The sequence below is a fragment of the Bombina bombina genome, chromosome 2 (assembly GCF_027579735.1).
Source record: "Bombina bombina isolate aBomBom1 chromosome 2, aBomBom1.pri, whole genome shotgun sequence".
In the NCBI taxonomy this organism is placed as follows: Eukaryota; Metazoa; Chordata; class Amphibia; order Anura; family Bombinatoridae; genus Bombina; species Bombina bombina.
In genome coordinates this window covers 121,001,791-121,019,060 of record NC_069500.1, presented here as the reverse complement: position 1 = coordinate 121,019,060, position 17,270 = coordinate 121,001,791, and the positions used below count along the sequence as shown (strand labels likewise).

Sequence of the window (17,270 nt, the reverse complement as noted above, 5' to 3'; positions counted from 1 at the left end):
GGGATTTTCTAGGGTTCGCCTTAGACCCCTGACCAACTGGGAGAAATTGTGGCAGCTACAGGTTAAGACCCCTAAAATCATATCATTCCACTACAACCTACTACAGTCATCCACAAATAAAGAAAGATCCTGGCAACTTAGAGCTTGGGAAGGAGACTTATCCAGACCAATCACTGACAAACACCTTCATCTTGCTATGACCCTAACTAAAAAGACTCTGCACTGTGCGAACACTCTTGAGTCTTATATGAAACTATTTTTGAGATGGTACTACACTCCCTCTAGACTATCGCAGATGTTCCCTACAGCTTCTTCTCTATGTTGGAGAGGTTGCGAACTGAGAGGTTCAGAATTGCACATATGGTGGGAATGTCCTAGCCTGACACCTATATGGCTCCAGGTATCTACCCTTTGCCTCAGTCTCGGAATGAAAGTGCCACTAACCTCTGAAATGGCCCTATTACACATATTCCCGCGGAATATCCCTACCCCTTTGACTAAACTAATAGTTTTCGTACTCGCGGCCACTAAATTAGCAATAGCTAGAGCCTGGAAACAGACCCAACCCCCAGACATGGTAGCTATCACATCTATAATGCAAGTCTATGCTAAGATGGAACAGAGTTACTATTCTAATGCTGATAGAGAGGAACATTACTGGCAAATTTGGGAACCCTGGTTCCACTACCAGGAAGATTGTAGACAGATGGCTTTGAGAGATAGGGCCCCCAACCATGATAGACCCCTGGCCCTGGAGTAAGGATCCACTTCTGCCTCCAATGGTCTCTATCTGTTGACCACCATTCCTTCTCCCCCCATCCTACCTCTTCTGCCCTTTCCTACTTCCCTTCCCCCCCCCTCCCATAACATGAGACCCCCGACTCCTCCTTGTTCCCACACCCCTCCCCCTCCCTTCCCCCCCCTCCTCCAGCCTCTTTTCCTTGGGATGACCTGCCCCGCCTGGAGATGCACACCACAGGTGGCCAGCTGAGATGTGGAGGTGCACATGATAATAATTTTTACTTAAGGTTGCTGATTGAAACTCCTCTGCAGCTGAGTCCTTAACTGAAATCATTGTACTGCATCAATTATTGCAAATAGGCCCTGTTACGGTTACCCTTAGTCTCGCTGAGAGATGGACCGCTTAGTAGCCTGGATTCCTATTGCTGAAGAGGGGAGAAACTGCTTTCCATAGTATTCTATATGAGTCTCGCAAATGTAGAATAATCCCCCCTAGCTGTAGTACAGCTAGGATACCCTTCTGCCCACAAAAACGAGTCAACGCTGCGATTGAGGGACAACCAAGAACTGAGGACTGGGATGCCCAGCCTGCTTTTTATTTAGGTTACATGCACACAGGGCACTCCCAGGGGGGGAAGCATAAAATCCCCCATCACACATTTAGACAAAGCCCTTGGACAGGCCACCGCAGATAACAAGTACACACAAGAAAACAATTGAGTCCTTCTTATCACCTAGCAGTGAATGCTTATCACAAACTTAATTACAGTACACAATATGCTAGGAAACCTGCCTCAGAAAATAGTTTTCTCAAAACTGAACAGAGTTAACCCTTTATGAAATGATACTTGTTACAGTTTTCTTGGAGCCCTTCTTAGGCGCTGGCTTGGCTGGTTCAGGCATTGCTGCTGGGAAATAAGTTTCTTCACAACAAAATAACTAATGCTTCTGTAACAGTGCTCCCTTTCTGTGGAACACTCTGGCAGACACGGTCTGACCCCTTTTCGGGGCAGACTAAGGCTGTCCAGACCGCTGGTTATGCGGGGCTGAGGTCGGTTTGTCTGGACAACCCGTCGGCGTTGCCATTCTGTTTCCCAGGTCTGTAAGTAATGGTGAAATTGAAGGGTTGCAACGATAAACTCCAACGTAATAGCCTGCCATTATCTCCAGAGACCCGGTTCAGCCACACCAACGGGTTATGGTCGGTGACCAGAGTGAACTCCTGCCCATATAAATAGGGAGTCAATTTCTTTAATGCCCACACCAAAGCCAAACACTCCTTTTCGACCGCTGCATAGCTGACTTCGCGGGGCAGGAGCTTCCGGCTGATGTAGGCAACTGGATGCTCCCCTCCATCTTCGCCTACTTGGCTGAGGACGGCTCCCAGCCCGAACATGGAAGCATCTGTGTGGACGATAAAACGTTTGTTAAGGGCTGGAGCCGCCAAGACAGGAGCGTTAATTAGAGCATTTTTGAGAGCCTGGAAAGCCGTTTCACAGTGGGGAGACCACAGGACCTGTCGAGGTAAGTTCTTCTTGGTCAAGTCAGTCAGGGGTTTGGCAAGTGTGCTGTAGTCTGGTACGAACCGTCTATAGTACCCTGCCGTGCCCAGGAAGGCTAGGACCTGAGTCTTAGTGATGGGGGTGGGCCAATTGGCGACAGCTTCTATCTTGGCCGGCTCTGGTCGCTGCTTTCCACACCCCACCCGGTGACCCAGGTACTGTACCTCGGCCATCCCAAAGTGGCATTTTTCTGGCTTCAGAGTCAGGCCAGCAGCCCGGATCTGATCCAGAACCATTCCTATGTGAGCTAAGTGGTCCTCCCATGACTCACTGTGGATCGCTATGTCGTCCAGGTAGGCGCAAGCAAAACTCTGAAAGCCATCCAGGAGCCTATCCACCAAGCGCTGGAATGTAGCTGGGGCATTCTTCATCCCAAACGGCATTACCCTAAACTGATATAAGCCGAATGGGGTGACGAATGCCGACTTGGGGATAGCCTCCGGGGCCAGGGGAATCTGCCAGTAACCTTTGCAGAGGTCAATAGTGGTCAGGTAATTTCCCCTGGCTATACGATCGAGTAGCTCGTCTACCCTGGGCATAGGGTAAGCGTCCGTCACAGTCTTTTCATTGAGCCTCCGATAGTCTACGCAGAACCGGGTGGTCCCATCTTTCTTGGGCACCAAGACAACTGGGGAGGCCCAGGGACTATCGGAGGGCTCAATTACCCCGAGTTGGAGCATCTCATCGATCTCCTTCTTCATTCCTATCCTAACTGCTTCGGGGATTCGGTACGGAGCCTGGCGCAAGGGAGCTTGTCCCGGAGTATCTACCTGGTGGGTGGTTAAAGTAGTGTACCCTGGCTTCGGGGAGAAGGTGAGGTGTTTGGACTGTAGGAGTTGGTTGAGCTGCTCCCTTTCAGTGGGGCTAAGTCGGTCTCCTATCTGAACCTGAGCCACTATACCTGTGGGGAGACTCTTTTCTAATAGGTCTGGAATGGGTAGACTGTCGGGGCCTTCCTGAGGGGAACAACATACGGCCGTCACGTTCTCTGGTCGCTCAAAATATTCCTTGAGCATGTTTACATGGAATGTCTTTCTAAGATTGTTGTCGTGGCAGCTAGCTATCACATAAGTGGTGTCTCCCCTTTTCTCTACGATCTGGTAGGGGCCCTGCCAGGACGCCTGCAATTTGTCTGTCTTCACCGGCTTAAGTACTAACACCTTTTGTCCTATGGTAAAGATTCTCTTTCGGGCCCCCCGATCGTACCATACTTTCTGTCTTCTCTGGGCCGACTGGAGATTAGCCCGCACGGATTTGGCTAATTGCTCCATTCGGTCCCTGAGTTCCAGCACGTATGGCACAATGGGGACACCGTCAGTCTCCATCTCTCCCTCCCAGTGCTCCCGGATCAGGTTTAGGGGTCCCCGTACCTTTCTTCCGTAGAGCAACTCGAAGGGAGAGAACCCTGTCGTTTCCTGGGGCACCTCCCGATAAGCAAAAAGGAGGTGCGGCAGGAAGCGTTCCCAGTCTCGGTATTCCTGAGTGAACGTCTTGAGCATTTGCTTGAGGGTCCCATTGAACCTCTCACACAGCCCGTTCGTCTGGGGGTGGTATGGGGAGCTCAGGAGGGACTTAATTTTGCAAACCTGCCAGAGTTGTTGGGTCAATTCAGCCGTAAATTGGGTGCCTCGGTCGGATAGGATTTCTTTTGGAAATCCTACCCGGGAGAACACCTGTACTAGTGCATTCGCTACCGTATCCGCTTGTATGTTGGATAGGGCGACAGCCTCTGGGTACCTGGTAGCGTAGTCCACTACGGTAAGAATGTAGCGCTTACCGGAGGGACTAGGGGTAGCCAGTGGTCCCACTAGGTCAATAGCAACCCGGCTGAAGGGTTCCTCTACAATGGGCATATTTACTAGATGGGCTTTAGGGTGATCGCCTCGCCTTCCTACTCGTTGACACACATCGCAGGTGTTACAGTAAGTTCTAACGTCGGCGTGTACCCCTGGCCAAAAGAACGTGTGAGTAATGCGGTGTAGGGTACGGGTTACAGCTAGGTGGCCTGCTAAGGGGATGTCATGGCCTATCTTGAGGATTTCTTGACGGTATTTGTGGGGCACTACCAGCTGTCGCCTACGCTGTCCCCTTTTCTCTGTCCAGCGGTATAGTTTCCCTTTTTCCCATAAGAATGTTTCATTATCTGCCCCGCCCCCTCCGGTCTCTGCTCGTTCCCGGTACTTTTGTAAGGTCGGGTCAGTCTTAGACTCTGTCTCGAAAGCATCTGGGGTGTCCCAGGGTATGGGGCCTAACATGTCAGGCAATGTCGGGGTAGGTCTTACCTGTGTCTCCCGCACTGGTGAGAGTTCTCGCTCCGTCCGGGCTTGGGCCCGTGTAGTCACTGGGTCCGCCTCGTTGTTGCATACTGGAGCATAGGCAGAAGTCATGGGGCCCAAATCATTGCCCAGTAGTACTTCGGCAGGTAAATTATCCATTATGCCCACGTTCACAGCCCCCTTTCCCGCTCCCCAATCAAGATGCACTTTAGCTGTTGGAATTTTGTACACATCCCCCCCCGCCACTCTAACGGCCACAGTCTGTCCAGATCGCTTGTGCTCCGGCACCAAATGACTCTGTACCAGCGTGATAGTAGCCCCTGTGTCTCTCAATCCCTCGGTAGATCGCCCCTCGAGCCATACCTTCTGCCGATGGTGCTGGCGGTTATCTGAGGCAGCATATACAGGGTCCGCCTCGTGAAGCGGCCCCAAATATTCCTCCATAGGGGCCTCTTGGTTAACACAGAGGGTCCGGGCCGGACGATATGCCCCAGAGGGGTAATTGTAATTCCTGGGTGTCTGGTGCGTATTAAGGGGGCAGCTAGCCATGAAATGCCCTGGTTGCTTGCATCGGTGGCAAGTCGGTCTGGGACGCTCAGAGCTGTTATTGGGTGGTCCTGAGTGTCGGGCGGGCCCTGCGGGCACCGGGGCTCGGAATTCAGCACGAGGGGGTGCACGGTAAACCTCTCTGGGTTCGTGAAGACGGGAGTCACAATGTTCATCGGCCAATTTGGCTGCTTCTTCTAAGGTAGAAGGTCGCCTGTCTCGCAGCCATTCCTTCCCTTGCTGTTCCATGCCATTATAAAAATGTTCTAAGAGAAACAATTGTAAAATTTCCTCACCAGTCACCGCTTTACTTCCGCTCATCCAGTGATTTGCCGCTCTCCGCATTCGGTGCGCCCATTCCATATGGGTATCGTTAGGCTTCTTTTTCGTGCCCCGAAACTGTCGGCGATACGCGTCCGGAGTTACTGCGTACCGTCGCAACAGTGTCTCCTTAACTAGCTCATACTGTGTCACTTCCTCAGCACCCAGAGTACGAAAGGCTTCCAGGGCTCGCCCGGATAGTTTCCCAGACAATATCGTGGGCCACTCCCTGTTGGGAATCTGGTGCAGGGCACATTGCCTTTCGAAGTCCGCCAAATATTCATCAATCCCTGTCTCGCTCTCTAGGAAGGGTCGAAATGCCGCATAGGGTATCTTGGGCCTCCCAGCATTTTCGACAGGGATGATTACCTGCGGGGCTTCAGCATTGCGGTGTGCGTTCGCTAGGTTGAGTTCGTGGGCTCGAGTCTCTCGTATATCCTTGTCCGCTTCCGCCATCAACTGCTGTACCAATTCCATGGAGGGGTTCGGCCCGTACAGTGAGAGCCTCTCCCGAACAATCCTGGTTTTTTCGTCACTAATCGTGGTCGGTGTTTCCGCCATTGTGAAGCTCTGATCCAGTTCGGTCAATTCTGCGATCAGCTCTCTCCTCGGCCGGTTGCTGGCGTACCCCCCTCTGCTTTCAAGTAAATCCTTTAGGGTTGTACGCTTCAATTTTTCGTAAGCGCTCTCCATCCGTTCTGTACCTCTCCTAGGAAATCCAGGAAAAATCCCACCGCTGCCGCCAAATGTTACGGTTACCCTTAGTCTCGCTGAGAGATGGACCGCTTAGTAGCCTGGATTCCTATTGCTGAAGAGGGGAGAAACTGCTTTCCATAGTATTCTATATGAGTCTCGCAAATGTAGAATAATCCCCCCTAGCTGTAGTACAGCTAGGATACCCTTCTGCCCACAAAAACGAGTCAACGCTGCGATTGAGGGACAACCAAGAACTGAGGACTGGGATGCCCAGCCTGCTTTTTATTTAGGTTACATGCACACAGGGCACTCCCAGGGGGGGAAGCATAAAATCCCCCATCACACATTTAGACAAAGCCCTTGGACAGGCCACCGCAGATAACAAGTACACACAAGAAAACAATTGAGTCCTTCTTATCACCTAGCAGTGAATGCTTATCACAAACTTAATTACAGTACACAATATGCTAGGAAACCTGCCTCAGAAAATAGTTTTCTCAAAACTGAACAGAGTTAACCCTTTATGAAATGATACTTGTTACAGTTTTCTTGGAGCCCTTCTTAGGCGCTGGCTTGGCTGGTTCAGGCATTGCTGCTGGGAAATAAGTTTCTTCACAACAAAATAACTAATGCTTCTGTAACAGGCCCAACTTATACATACCTATTGTGGCTCCCGGTAAGTGGCCTACGTTTGCTCCCCCTGGTCTGTGCTAGTTAACTTGAGTTCTCTTTTCTTCTCCTGGTACTTTAACCTACCCTTCTGCATTCATTCCCCCCCCCCCTCCCCCTCCTCATCTCTTCCCTTCCTGCCTTTTAACACCCCCCCTCCATTTCTAGTTCCTTTCTCTTAGGAGTTCTCTCCCTCACTTGGAGATAAGTGTCACAAATGGCCCCTTGGGTAGTTAAGATAAACATGGTGAAGGTTCTCATTAAGTTGACTGGTCGATCCTAGTATGCTACTGTGTCCACATTTGAAATATGTTGTTGCACCAATCATAACAGTCAGGTGTGGTCAAAACTGCTAGCTCATTCTGTATCCTTTAGTGCCCTGGAGAACTATGTTATATACCTGATATTACCTACGACTGTTCATGGAGATACTTTTATCATGACTTCTGTTATATCTGTATGTATGCAGTGAGTTGATTACTCTGTACTTGTCATTGTCAAGCTTACTTTATAATGAAAATAAAATAAAAATTATTTATAAAAAAAAAAAAAAAAAAAAAAGACACTAAACACTATTGTTTTCTGCAATTTTGTATACACATCCAGAGGAGATGTGTGCTTAGTACTAGTCTGCACTAAGTTTTCCTTTTTAACTAAATGTGCAGGGCAATTAATTAGCTACCATACTAACTGCCCTATAGGCTACACATAGCATGCACCAGCTGCCCTATATATCTCAGTATAGCTTATAGAGAAGATGGTTATTCAGTTCATTGTCCCTATCACTAATCTATTCAAAAGTTAAAAACGGTTTGCTCTGGGGGCTGGTGGTGATTTTTCAGTAGATATTTCTATAATGCTTTATTTTACAACCACTGTAATTATAATCTCTATAAATATAGTGTAATATATGTCTTACCATCCATGGTCGATTTAATTTGTTAAGACACAGCTCATGTGCCATAAAAAGTGCAGGAATTCTGCTATGTCCAGGCTGCGTAACACAAGATAAAACCAAAAATGGTCTTCTCTGTGGTCCCAACAATGGGTCTGTCATGGCTAAAATCCGAGCAATTTCATCTTCACGGTTGTGTCCTAAAACATTAACACATAACATTAATTTGACTACTACTCCTTGTAGATATAATTTTTTTAAACAATTTTCTACTGTGCACTTTGCTAGAGAACAGCCTGATCCCAACTATACCCATTCAAAGCTTTTTATTATTTTTCAATTAAAGGGACAGTCTAGTCCAAAATAAACTTTCATGATTCATATAGGGCATGTAATTTTAAACAATTTTCCAATTTACTTTTATCAAAAATTTTGCTTTGTTCTCTTGGTATTCTTAGTTGAAAGCTTAACCTAGGAGGTTCATATGCTAATTTCTTAAACCTTTAAGGCCACCTCTTTTCAGAATGCATTTTAACAGTTTTTCACCACTAGAGGCTGTTAGTTCATGTGTTTCATATAGATAACACTGTGCTCATGCACGTGAAGTTATCTGGGAGCAGCCACTGATTGGCTAAACTGCAAGTCTGTCAAAAGAACTGAAATAAAGGGGCAGTTTGCAGAGGCTTAGATACAAGATAATCACAGAGGTTAAAAATATATTAATATAACTGTGTTGGTTATGCAGAACTGGGGAATGGGTAATAAAGGGATTATCTATCTTTTAAAACAATAAAAATTCTGGTGTAGACTGTCCCTTTAAGCTTAACTGTTGAATCAGCACCACACATTATATAGTTAACAGATATATCTGATCCCATGTAGAAGAATTGCCCACCTCAAAAATACTAGACAATTCCCCACTGAATCAAGGGAATTGTTCGTGCCTGTTATAATATTTGGCCTTTAGGTACAATGACGGAATTAGCCAACTTTGGGCCAGATTACGAGTGGCGCGCTAACAGTTATGGGCGAGCGAAAAGGGTTTTGTTGCAGGTGTTTGCACGTGTCGAGTTTAGCGCTCATGTGTCAAGTTTAATGTAAACACTATCTAATAATAAAAAAAAATTTTAATTGCTCACATCTGTGACTTTTCCTCTGCGGGCTGATGACGTGTTTTGCCCCTCCCCTTTTGGGTTTACACGGGGCTTCGTCAGAAAGCACTAAGTGCCCTCAGTTCATAAAGAGACTTTGTGTCTTTCTTTCCTTTTATCAGGGATCAAAGATATAAGATCTCAGGTGTTAGAAAAAAAATGTAGGCAAATAGAGATATATACATGTATAAATAGGTATATGTATGTGTAGATATATATATATATATATATATATATATATATATATATATATATAAATTTATATTAATAAGGCAGAACTCTCAATGGGACTATAGATGTGAAAAACACGAATTAAGTGCTAGCAGTCGCAATCATAATATAAAAATATACTATATATAAGAAGGGCTTACTGAAAAACATACAAAAAGCCAAAGCGTGACCAGGCTGCACAAAAGTCTGTTTATTTAAATATAATACAGCGAAAAACAGGTGTGGTGATAGTCCACTGGAAATTACTCACTAGGAGCACATAATAAATTTAAAGCAGAGAAATGGCAAACAGCTTTAGTCAAACCAACTAGCAACATTGTCTCAATCACAGTAAAACACATTTTCATTTATTGTGTTACATTCAAAGGAAAGAAAGACACAAAGTCTCTTTATGAACTGAGGGCACTTAGTGCTTTCTGACGAAGCCCCGTGTAAACCCAAAAGGGGAGGGGCAAAACACGTCATCAGCCCGCAGAGGAAAAGTCACAGATGTGAGCAGTTTTCTGTTTACCGTGTACCCTCAAGTCTCTGGAAAAGTGTTTTGATGCTAAGAATAGCATGCACTAGAGTCTGGAAGCAAGTATAATAAACACAGCACGGAGAGTTTTGTGTTTTAACAGCAAAGTCTACAATGCAGTGCAGTCAGCACTACCATCGGATCCAAAGCTTATGTCTGACAGCTTTATTCATCAGCAAGACAAACCATTTTGCAAAAGGACAGACCTGTTCATTTGGGAAGCTGTGGATCCGTAAGTGAATCCTCTCTGGAATTACCAGTGCAGGACTGTTTAGTTATCCTATAATAATGCAGCTGAGTTATCTGAGCGTGCAGTTGCACTATGTGCTCAGAGTAAAGCCGCAAAAACTTTTTTACTTAGTGGATCTCCTGGAAAGTATCTTTGTGGGGCGTGCGAAAGCACTAAGTGCCCTCAGTACATAAAGAGACTATGGGGCCGATTTATCAACCCTCTGTCGGACATGATCCATCAACCCGATCGTATTCGATCGGGTTGATTTCCCGCAATGTCTGTCTGCCTCCTCAGAGCAGGCAGAGAGGTTATGGAGCAGCGATCTTTAGATCGCTGCTTCATAAGTGGTGTTTCTGGTGAGCCGAAACACGGAGCTTGATAAATACGGAGCTTGATAAATAGGCCCCTTTGTGTCTTTCTTTCCTTTGAATGTAACACAATAAATGAAAAAGTGTTTTTACTGTGATTGAGACAATGTTGCTAGTTGGTTTGACTAAAGCTGTTTGCCATTTCTCTGCTTTAAATTTATTATGTGCTAGTAGTGAGTAATTTCCAGTGGAATATCACCACACCTGTTTTTTCGCTGTATTATATTTAAATAAACAGACTTCTGTGCAGCCTGGTCACGCTTTGGCTTTTTGTATATTTTTCAATAAGCCCCTCTTATATATGGTATATTTATATATATATATTTATTTATTTATATATACACTCACAGGAATGAACAACTGGCTCAATACCATTGTTAGCCTGTTCTATGGCAATTTACCACCTAGGTGCAACTTCTTTTAGCCCAGTAATGCTTTTCACAGAGTAGAACTTTCCTGTAGTTTATCAGTCTGATCCCACCTATTACGGTCAGTCCAGTACCGAAATACCAGGCAATTCCTCTTTGAACAAGGAACACAGCAACCCCAGTTGATCGTTTCGGCCTTCATTGGGCCTCGTCAGTGAGGTGTAGCCATGTTCCTCTATGCACACTGAGCAAGGAGTCCACGTCTGTTTTTCCCATAGGGAGACTAAATACACACAGAGAGAAGCACACTCACTGGAACGAACATCTGGCTCAATACCATTGTTAACCTGTTCTATGGTGATTTACCACCTGGGTGCAGCTTCTTTTAGCCTAGTTTCTTTTCACAGAATAGAACTTTCCTGTAGTATATCAGTCTGATCCTGCCTATTACGGTCAGTCCAGTACCGAAATACCAGGCAATTCCTCTCTGAACAAGGAACACAGCAACCCCAGACGATTGTTTCGGCCTTCATTGGGCCTTGTCAGTGATCAGACTGATATACTACAGGACAGTTCTCTGTGAAAAGCATTACTGGGCTAAAAGAAGCTGCACCCAGGTGGTAAATCGCCATAGAACAGGCTAACCATGGTATTGAGTCGGTTGTTCGTTCCTGTGACTGTGCTGCTGTGTATGTGTGTATGTATATATATATATATATATATACATACACATACATACATACTGTATATATACATACATACATACTGTATATATACACACACACGGTATCCCACAAAAGTGAGTACACCCCTCACATTTTTGTAAATATTTTATTATATCTTTTCATGTGACAACACTAAAGAAATGACACTTTGCTACAATGTAAACAATGTAAACTGTACAACAGTGTAAATTTGCTGTCACCTCCAAATAACTCAACACACAGCCATGGCTAATTGGGCCCAATTTGGACATTTCCACTTAGGGGTGTACTCACTTTTGTTGCCAACCATTTAGACATTAATGGCTGTGTGCTGAGTTATTTTGAGGGGACAGCAGGCTGTGCACTCACTACTTTACATTGTAGCAAAGTGTCATTTCTTCAGTGTTGTCGCATGAAAAGATATAATAAAATATTTACAAAAATGTGAGGGGTGTACTCACTTTTGTGGGATACTGTGTGTGGATATAAAAAAAAGTCTACACACCCCTGTTAAAATGTCAGGTTTCTATGATGTAAAAAAATGAGACAAAGATAAATCATTTCAGAACTTTTTCCACCTTTAATGTGACCAATAAACTGTACAACTCAATTGAAAAACAAACTGAAATATTTTAGGTAGAGGGAAGAAAAAATATAAAAATAAAATAATATGGTTGCATAAGTGTGCACACCCTTAAACTAATACTTTGTTGAAGCACCTTTTGATTTTATTACAGCACTCAGTCTTTTTGGGTATAAGTCTATCAGCATGGCACATTTTGACCATAACACCTTTTCCCACATGCTTTTGGGAGACTTCAGATGTGTTTTTGCAAAATGTAGTCTGGCTTGGATGTTTTTCTTCGTAAGAAAAGGCTTTCATCTTGCCACTCTACCCATTGCCCAGACATATGAAGAATACGGGAGATTGTTGTCACATGTACCACACAGCCAGTACTTGCCAGATATTCCTGCAGCTCCTTTAATGTTACTGTAGGCCTCTTGGTAGCCTCCCAGACCAGTTCTCTTCTTGTCTTTTCATCAATTTTGAAAGGAAGTCCAGTTCTTGGTAAATGTCACTGTTGTGCCATATTTTCTCCACTTGATGATGACTGTCTTCACTGTGTTCCATGGTATATCTAATGCCTTGGAAATTCTTTTGTACCCTTCTCCTGACTGATACCTTTAAACAATGAGATCCCTCTGATGCTTTGGAAGCTCTCTGTGGACCATGGCTTTTTCTGTGGGATGCGACTAAGAAAATTTCAGGAAAGACCAACTAGAGCAGCTGAACTTCATTTGGGGTTAATCAGAGGCACTTTAAATGATGGCAGGTGTGTACTGACTCCTATTTAACATGATTTTGAATGTGATTGATTAAAGGGACACTGTAAGTAAATATTTTCTATGTCTGCTACTAACTAACTACCCCAAATACGCTTTTTATCAATAGCATTTCATTAACATATCTCTACCGTATATCAGAAATCTTGTCTGCAAATGTAATTGTTTTCCAAACCCACTCCGTGGGTATCCTTTGCTCTGTACCAATCCGCTTACAATACCTAGGTTTCAAAATGGCGCTTTAAACACAAAGTTATTGGTTTAAGTATTTTGAACATGCAGTGCTGAAAATAGTGGGCAGGATAACGTGACATCATCGGCGAATAAAAGATATAACTTTTAGAACGTTATGAAACTTCGTTTTGGAGAAAATATAGGTCAGTAGGTTTTAATTAATGTTTATTAACTTTAATATGTTAGTTGTTTAGCTTAAAAATTATAACAGAAAGTAATCCTTTAATTCTGAACACAGCTACATCCCCAGTTATATTTTTTTTTGTTTTCTTCCCTCCACCTAAAAGATTTCAGTTTGTTTTTCAATTGAGTTGTACAGTTTATAGGTCACATTAAAGGTGGAAAAAGTTCTGAAATTATTTATCTTTGTATCATTTTTTTACATCACAGAAACCTGACATTTTAACAGGGGTGTGTAGACTTTTTATATCCACTGTATATATGTATATATATATATATATATATATATATATATATATATACTGTATATATACAGAATAGATGAAACTTGCACTCACTGGATGTTTAGGAAAGGTGCTTTATTTAGTATTTTGTATATGTGTGTACATATTTATTTATATATGTATATATGTATTTGCAGACATATATATACATATAAACACATAAATACATATGTACACACATATAGACACATTTTTAAGTGCATTGGAGCCCTTTGCGGGGAAGTAGGTAAAAACATGTACAATCAATATTCATATATAATAAGGTGTTATACTGTGTATTTAGTGTAAATATTTCACATTCCAATGTTCTGCACATAGAGGAATGTGTTCTAAACGTGTGTATATAACATAATTTATGCTTACCTGATAAATTCCTTTCTTCTGTTGTGTGATCAGTCCACGGGTCATCATTACTTCTGGGATATTATCTGCTCCCCTACAGGAAGTGCAAGAGGATTCACCCAGCAGAGTTGCTATATAGCTCCTCCCCTCTACGTCACCTCCAGTCATTCGACCAAAGACCAACGAGAAAGGAGAAGCCAAGGGTGTAGTGGTGACTGGATTATAATTTAAAAAATATTTACCTGCCTTAAAAAACAGGGCGGGCCGTGGACTGATCACACAACAGAAGAAAGGAATTTATCAGGTAAGCATAAATTATGTTTTCTTCTGTTATGTGTGATCAGTCCACGGGTCATCATTACTTCTGGGATACCAATACCAAAGCAAAAGTACACGGATGACGGGAGGGATAGGCAGGCTCATTATACAGAAGGAACCACTGCCTGAAGAACCTTTCTCCCAAAAATAGCCTCCGAAGAAGCAAAAGTGTCAAATTTGTAAAATTTGGAAAAAGTATGAAGCGAAGACCAAGTTGCAGCCTTGCAAATCTGTTCAACAGAGGCCTCATTCTTAAAGGCCCAAGTGGAAGCCACAGCTCTAGTAGAATGAGCTGTAATTCTTTCAGGAGGCTGCTGTCCAGCAGTCTCATAGGCTAAACGAATTATGCTACGAAGCCAGAAGGAGAGAGAGGTAGCCGAAGCCTTATGACCTCTCCTCTGACCAGAGTACACGACAAACAGGGAAGACGTTTGTCGAAAATCCTTAGTTGCCTGCAAGTAGAACTTGAGGGCACGAACTACATCCAGATTGTGTAGAAGACGTTCCTTCTTTGAAGAAGGATTTGGACACAAGGATGGAACAACAATCTCTTGATTGATATTCCTGTTAGTGACTACCTTAGGTAAGAACCCAGGTTTAGTACGCAGAACTACCTTGTCTGAGTGAAAGATCAGATAAGGAGAATCACAATGTAAGGCTGATAATTCAGAGACTCTTCGAGCCGAGGAAATAGCCATTAAAAATAGAACTTTCCAAGATAACAATTTTATATCAATGGAATGAAGGGGTTCGAACGGAACACCCTGTAAAACGTTAAGAACTAAGTTTAAACTCCATGGCGGAGCAACAGTTTTAAACACAGGCTTGATCCTAGCTAAAGCCTGACAAAATGCCTGGACGTCTGGATTTTCTGACAGACGCTTGTGTAACAAGATGGACAGAGCTGAGATCTGTCCCTTTAATGAGCTAGCCGATAAACCCTTTTCTAAACCTTCTTGTAGAAAGGACAATATCCTAGGAATCCTAACCTTACTCCAGGAGTAATCTTTGGATTCACACCAGTATAGGTATTTACGCCATATTTTATGGTAAATCTTTCTGGTAACAGGCTTCCTAGCCTGTATCAGGGTATCAATAACCGACTCAGAAAAACCACGTTTTGATAAAATCAAGCGTTCAATTTCCAAGCAGTCAGCTTCAGAGAAGTTAGATTTTGATGTTTGAATGGACCCTGTATCAGAAGGTCCTGTCTTAGAGGTAGAGACCAAGGCGGACAGGATGACATGTCCACTAGATCTGCATACCAAGTCCTGCGTGGCCATGCAGGTGCTATTAGAATCACTGATGCTCTCTCCTGTTTGATTTTGGCAATCAATCGAGGAAGCAGCGGGAAGGGTGGAAACACATAAGCCATCCTGAAGTTCCAAGGTGCTGTCAAAGCATCTATCAGAACCGCTCCCGGATCCCTGGATCTGGATCCGTAGCGAGGAAGTTTGGCGTTCTGGCGAGACGCCATGAGATCTATATCTGGTTTGCCCCAACGTCGAAGTATTTGGGCAAAGACCTCCGGATGAAGTTCCCACTCCCCCGGATGAAAAGTCTGGCGACTCAAGAAATCCGCCTCCCAGTTCTCTACTCCCGGGATGTGGATTGCTGACAGGTGGCAAGAGTGAGACTCTGCCCAGCGAAATATCTTTGATACTTCCATCATTGCTAGGGAGCTTCTTGTCCCTCCCTGATGGTTGATGTAAGCTACAGTCGTGATGTTGTCCGACTGAAACCTGATGAACCCCCGAGTTTTTAACTGGGGCCAAGCTAGAAGGGCATTGAGAACTGCTCTCAATTCCAGAATGTTTATTGGCAGGAGACTTTCCTCCTGACTCCATTGTCCCTGAGCCTTCAGAGAATTCCAGACAGCGCCCCAACCTAGTAGGCTGGCGTCTGTTGTTACAATTGTCCAGTCCGGCCTGCTGAATGGCATCCCCCTGGACAGATGTGGCCGAGAAAGCCACCATAGAAGAGAGTTTCTGGTCTCTTGATCCAGATTCAGAGTGGGGGACAAATCTGAGTAATCCCCATTCCACTGACTCAGCATGCACAATTGCAGCGGTCTGAGATGTAGGCGTGCAAAGGGTACTATGTCCATTGCTGCTACCATTAAGCCGATCACCTCCATGCATTGAGCTACTGACGGGAGTTGAATGGAATGAAGGACACGGCATGCATTTAGAAGCTTTGTTAATCTGTCTTCTATAAGAGTCCCCAAGAATGGAACTCTTGTGAGAGGAAAGAGAGAACTCTTCTTTTCGTTCACTTTCCATCCATGCGACCTTAGAAATGCCAGAACTAACTCTGTATGAGACTTGGCAGTTTGAAAGCTTGAAGCTTGTATCAGAATGTCGTCTAGGTACGGAGCTACCGAAATTCCTCGCGGTCTTAGTACCGCCAGAAGGGCACCCAGAACCTTTGTGAAGATTCTTGGAGCCGTAGCCAATCCGAATGGAAGGGCTACAAACTGGTAATGCCTGTTTAAGAAGGCAAACCTTAGATACCGGTAATGATCTTTGTGAATCGGTATGTGAAGGTAAGCATCCTTTAAATCCACTGTGGTCATGTACTGACCCTCTTGGATCATGGGTAAGATTGTCCGAATAGTTTCCATTTTGAACGATGGAACTCTTAGGAATTTGTTTAGGATCTTTAAATCCAAGATTGGCCTGAAAGTTCCCTCTTTTTTGGGAACCACAAACAGGTTTGAGTAAAACCCTTGTCCTTGTTCCGACCGCGGAACCGGATGGATCACTCCCATTAATAATAGATCTTGTACACAGCGTAGAAACGCGTCTTTCTTTATTTGGTTTGTTGACAACCTTGACAGATGAAATCTCCCTCTTGGGGGAGAGAATTTGAAGTCTAGAAGGTATCCCTGAGATATGATCTCTAGCGCCCAGGGATCCTGGACATCTCTTGCCCAAGCCTGGGCGAAGAGAGAGAGTCTGCCCCCCACTAGATCCGGTCCCGGATCGGGGGCCCTCGGTTCATGCTGTCTTAGGGGCAGCAGCAGGTTTCCTGGCCTGCTTGCCCTTATTCCAGGACTGGTTAGGTTTCCAGCCTTGTCTGTAACGAGCAACAGCTCCTTCCTGTTTTGGTGCAGTGGAAGTTGATGCTGTTCCTGTTTTGAAATTCCGAAAGGGACGAAAATTAGACTGTCTAGCCTTAGCTTTGGCTTTGTCTTGAGGTAGAGCGTGGCCCTTACCTCCTGTAATGTCAGCAATAATTTCTTTCAAACCGGGCCCAAATAAAGTTTGCCCCTTGAAAGGTATATTAAGT

The 17,270-nt window shown here is 44.4% G+C and overlaps 1 protein-coding gene across 1 annotated transcript in view; it reads right to left on the bottom strand.

Annotated features, from left to right (window-relative positions):
• Window positions 1-17,270, bottom strand: part of LOC128648522 (F-box only protein 4-like) — a 200,549-nt gene that overhangs the window by 19,858 nt on the left and 163,421 nt on the right. The window contains exon 6 of the mRNA XM_053701241.1: window positions 7,731-7,906. Within this exon, the coding sequence (XP_053557216.1) occupies window positions 7,731-7,906 (176 nt within the window). The remainder of the gene's footprint in view (window positions 1-7,730; window positions 7,907-17,270) is intronic.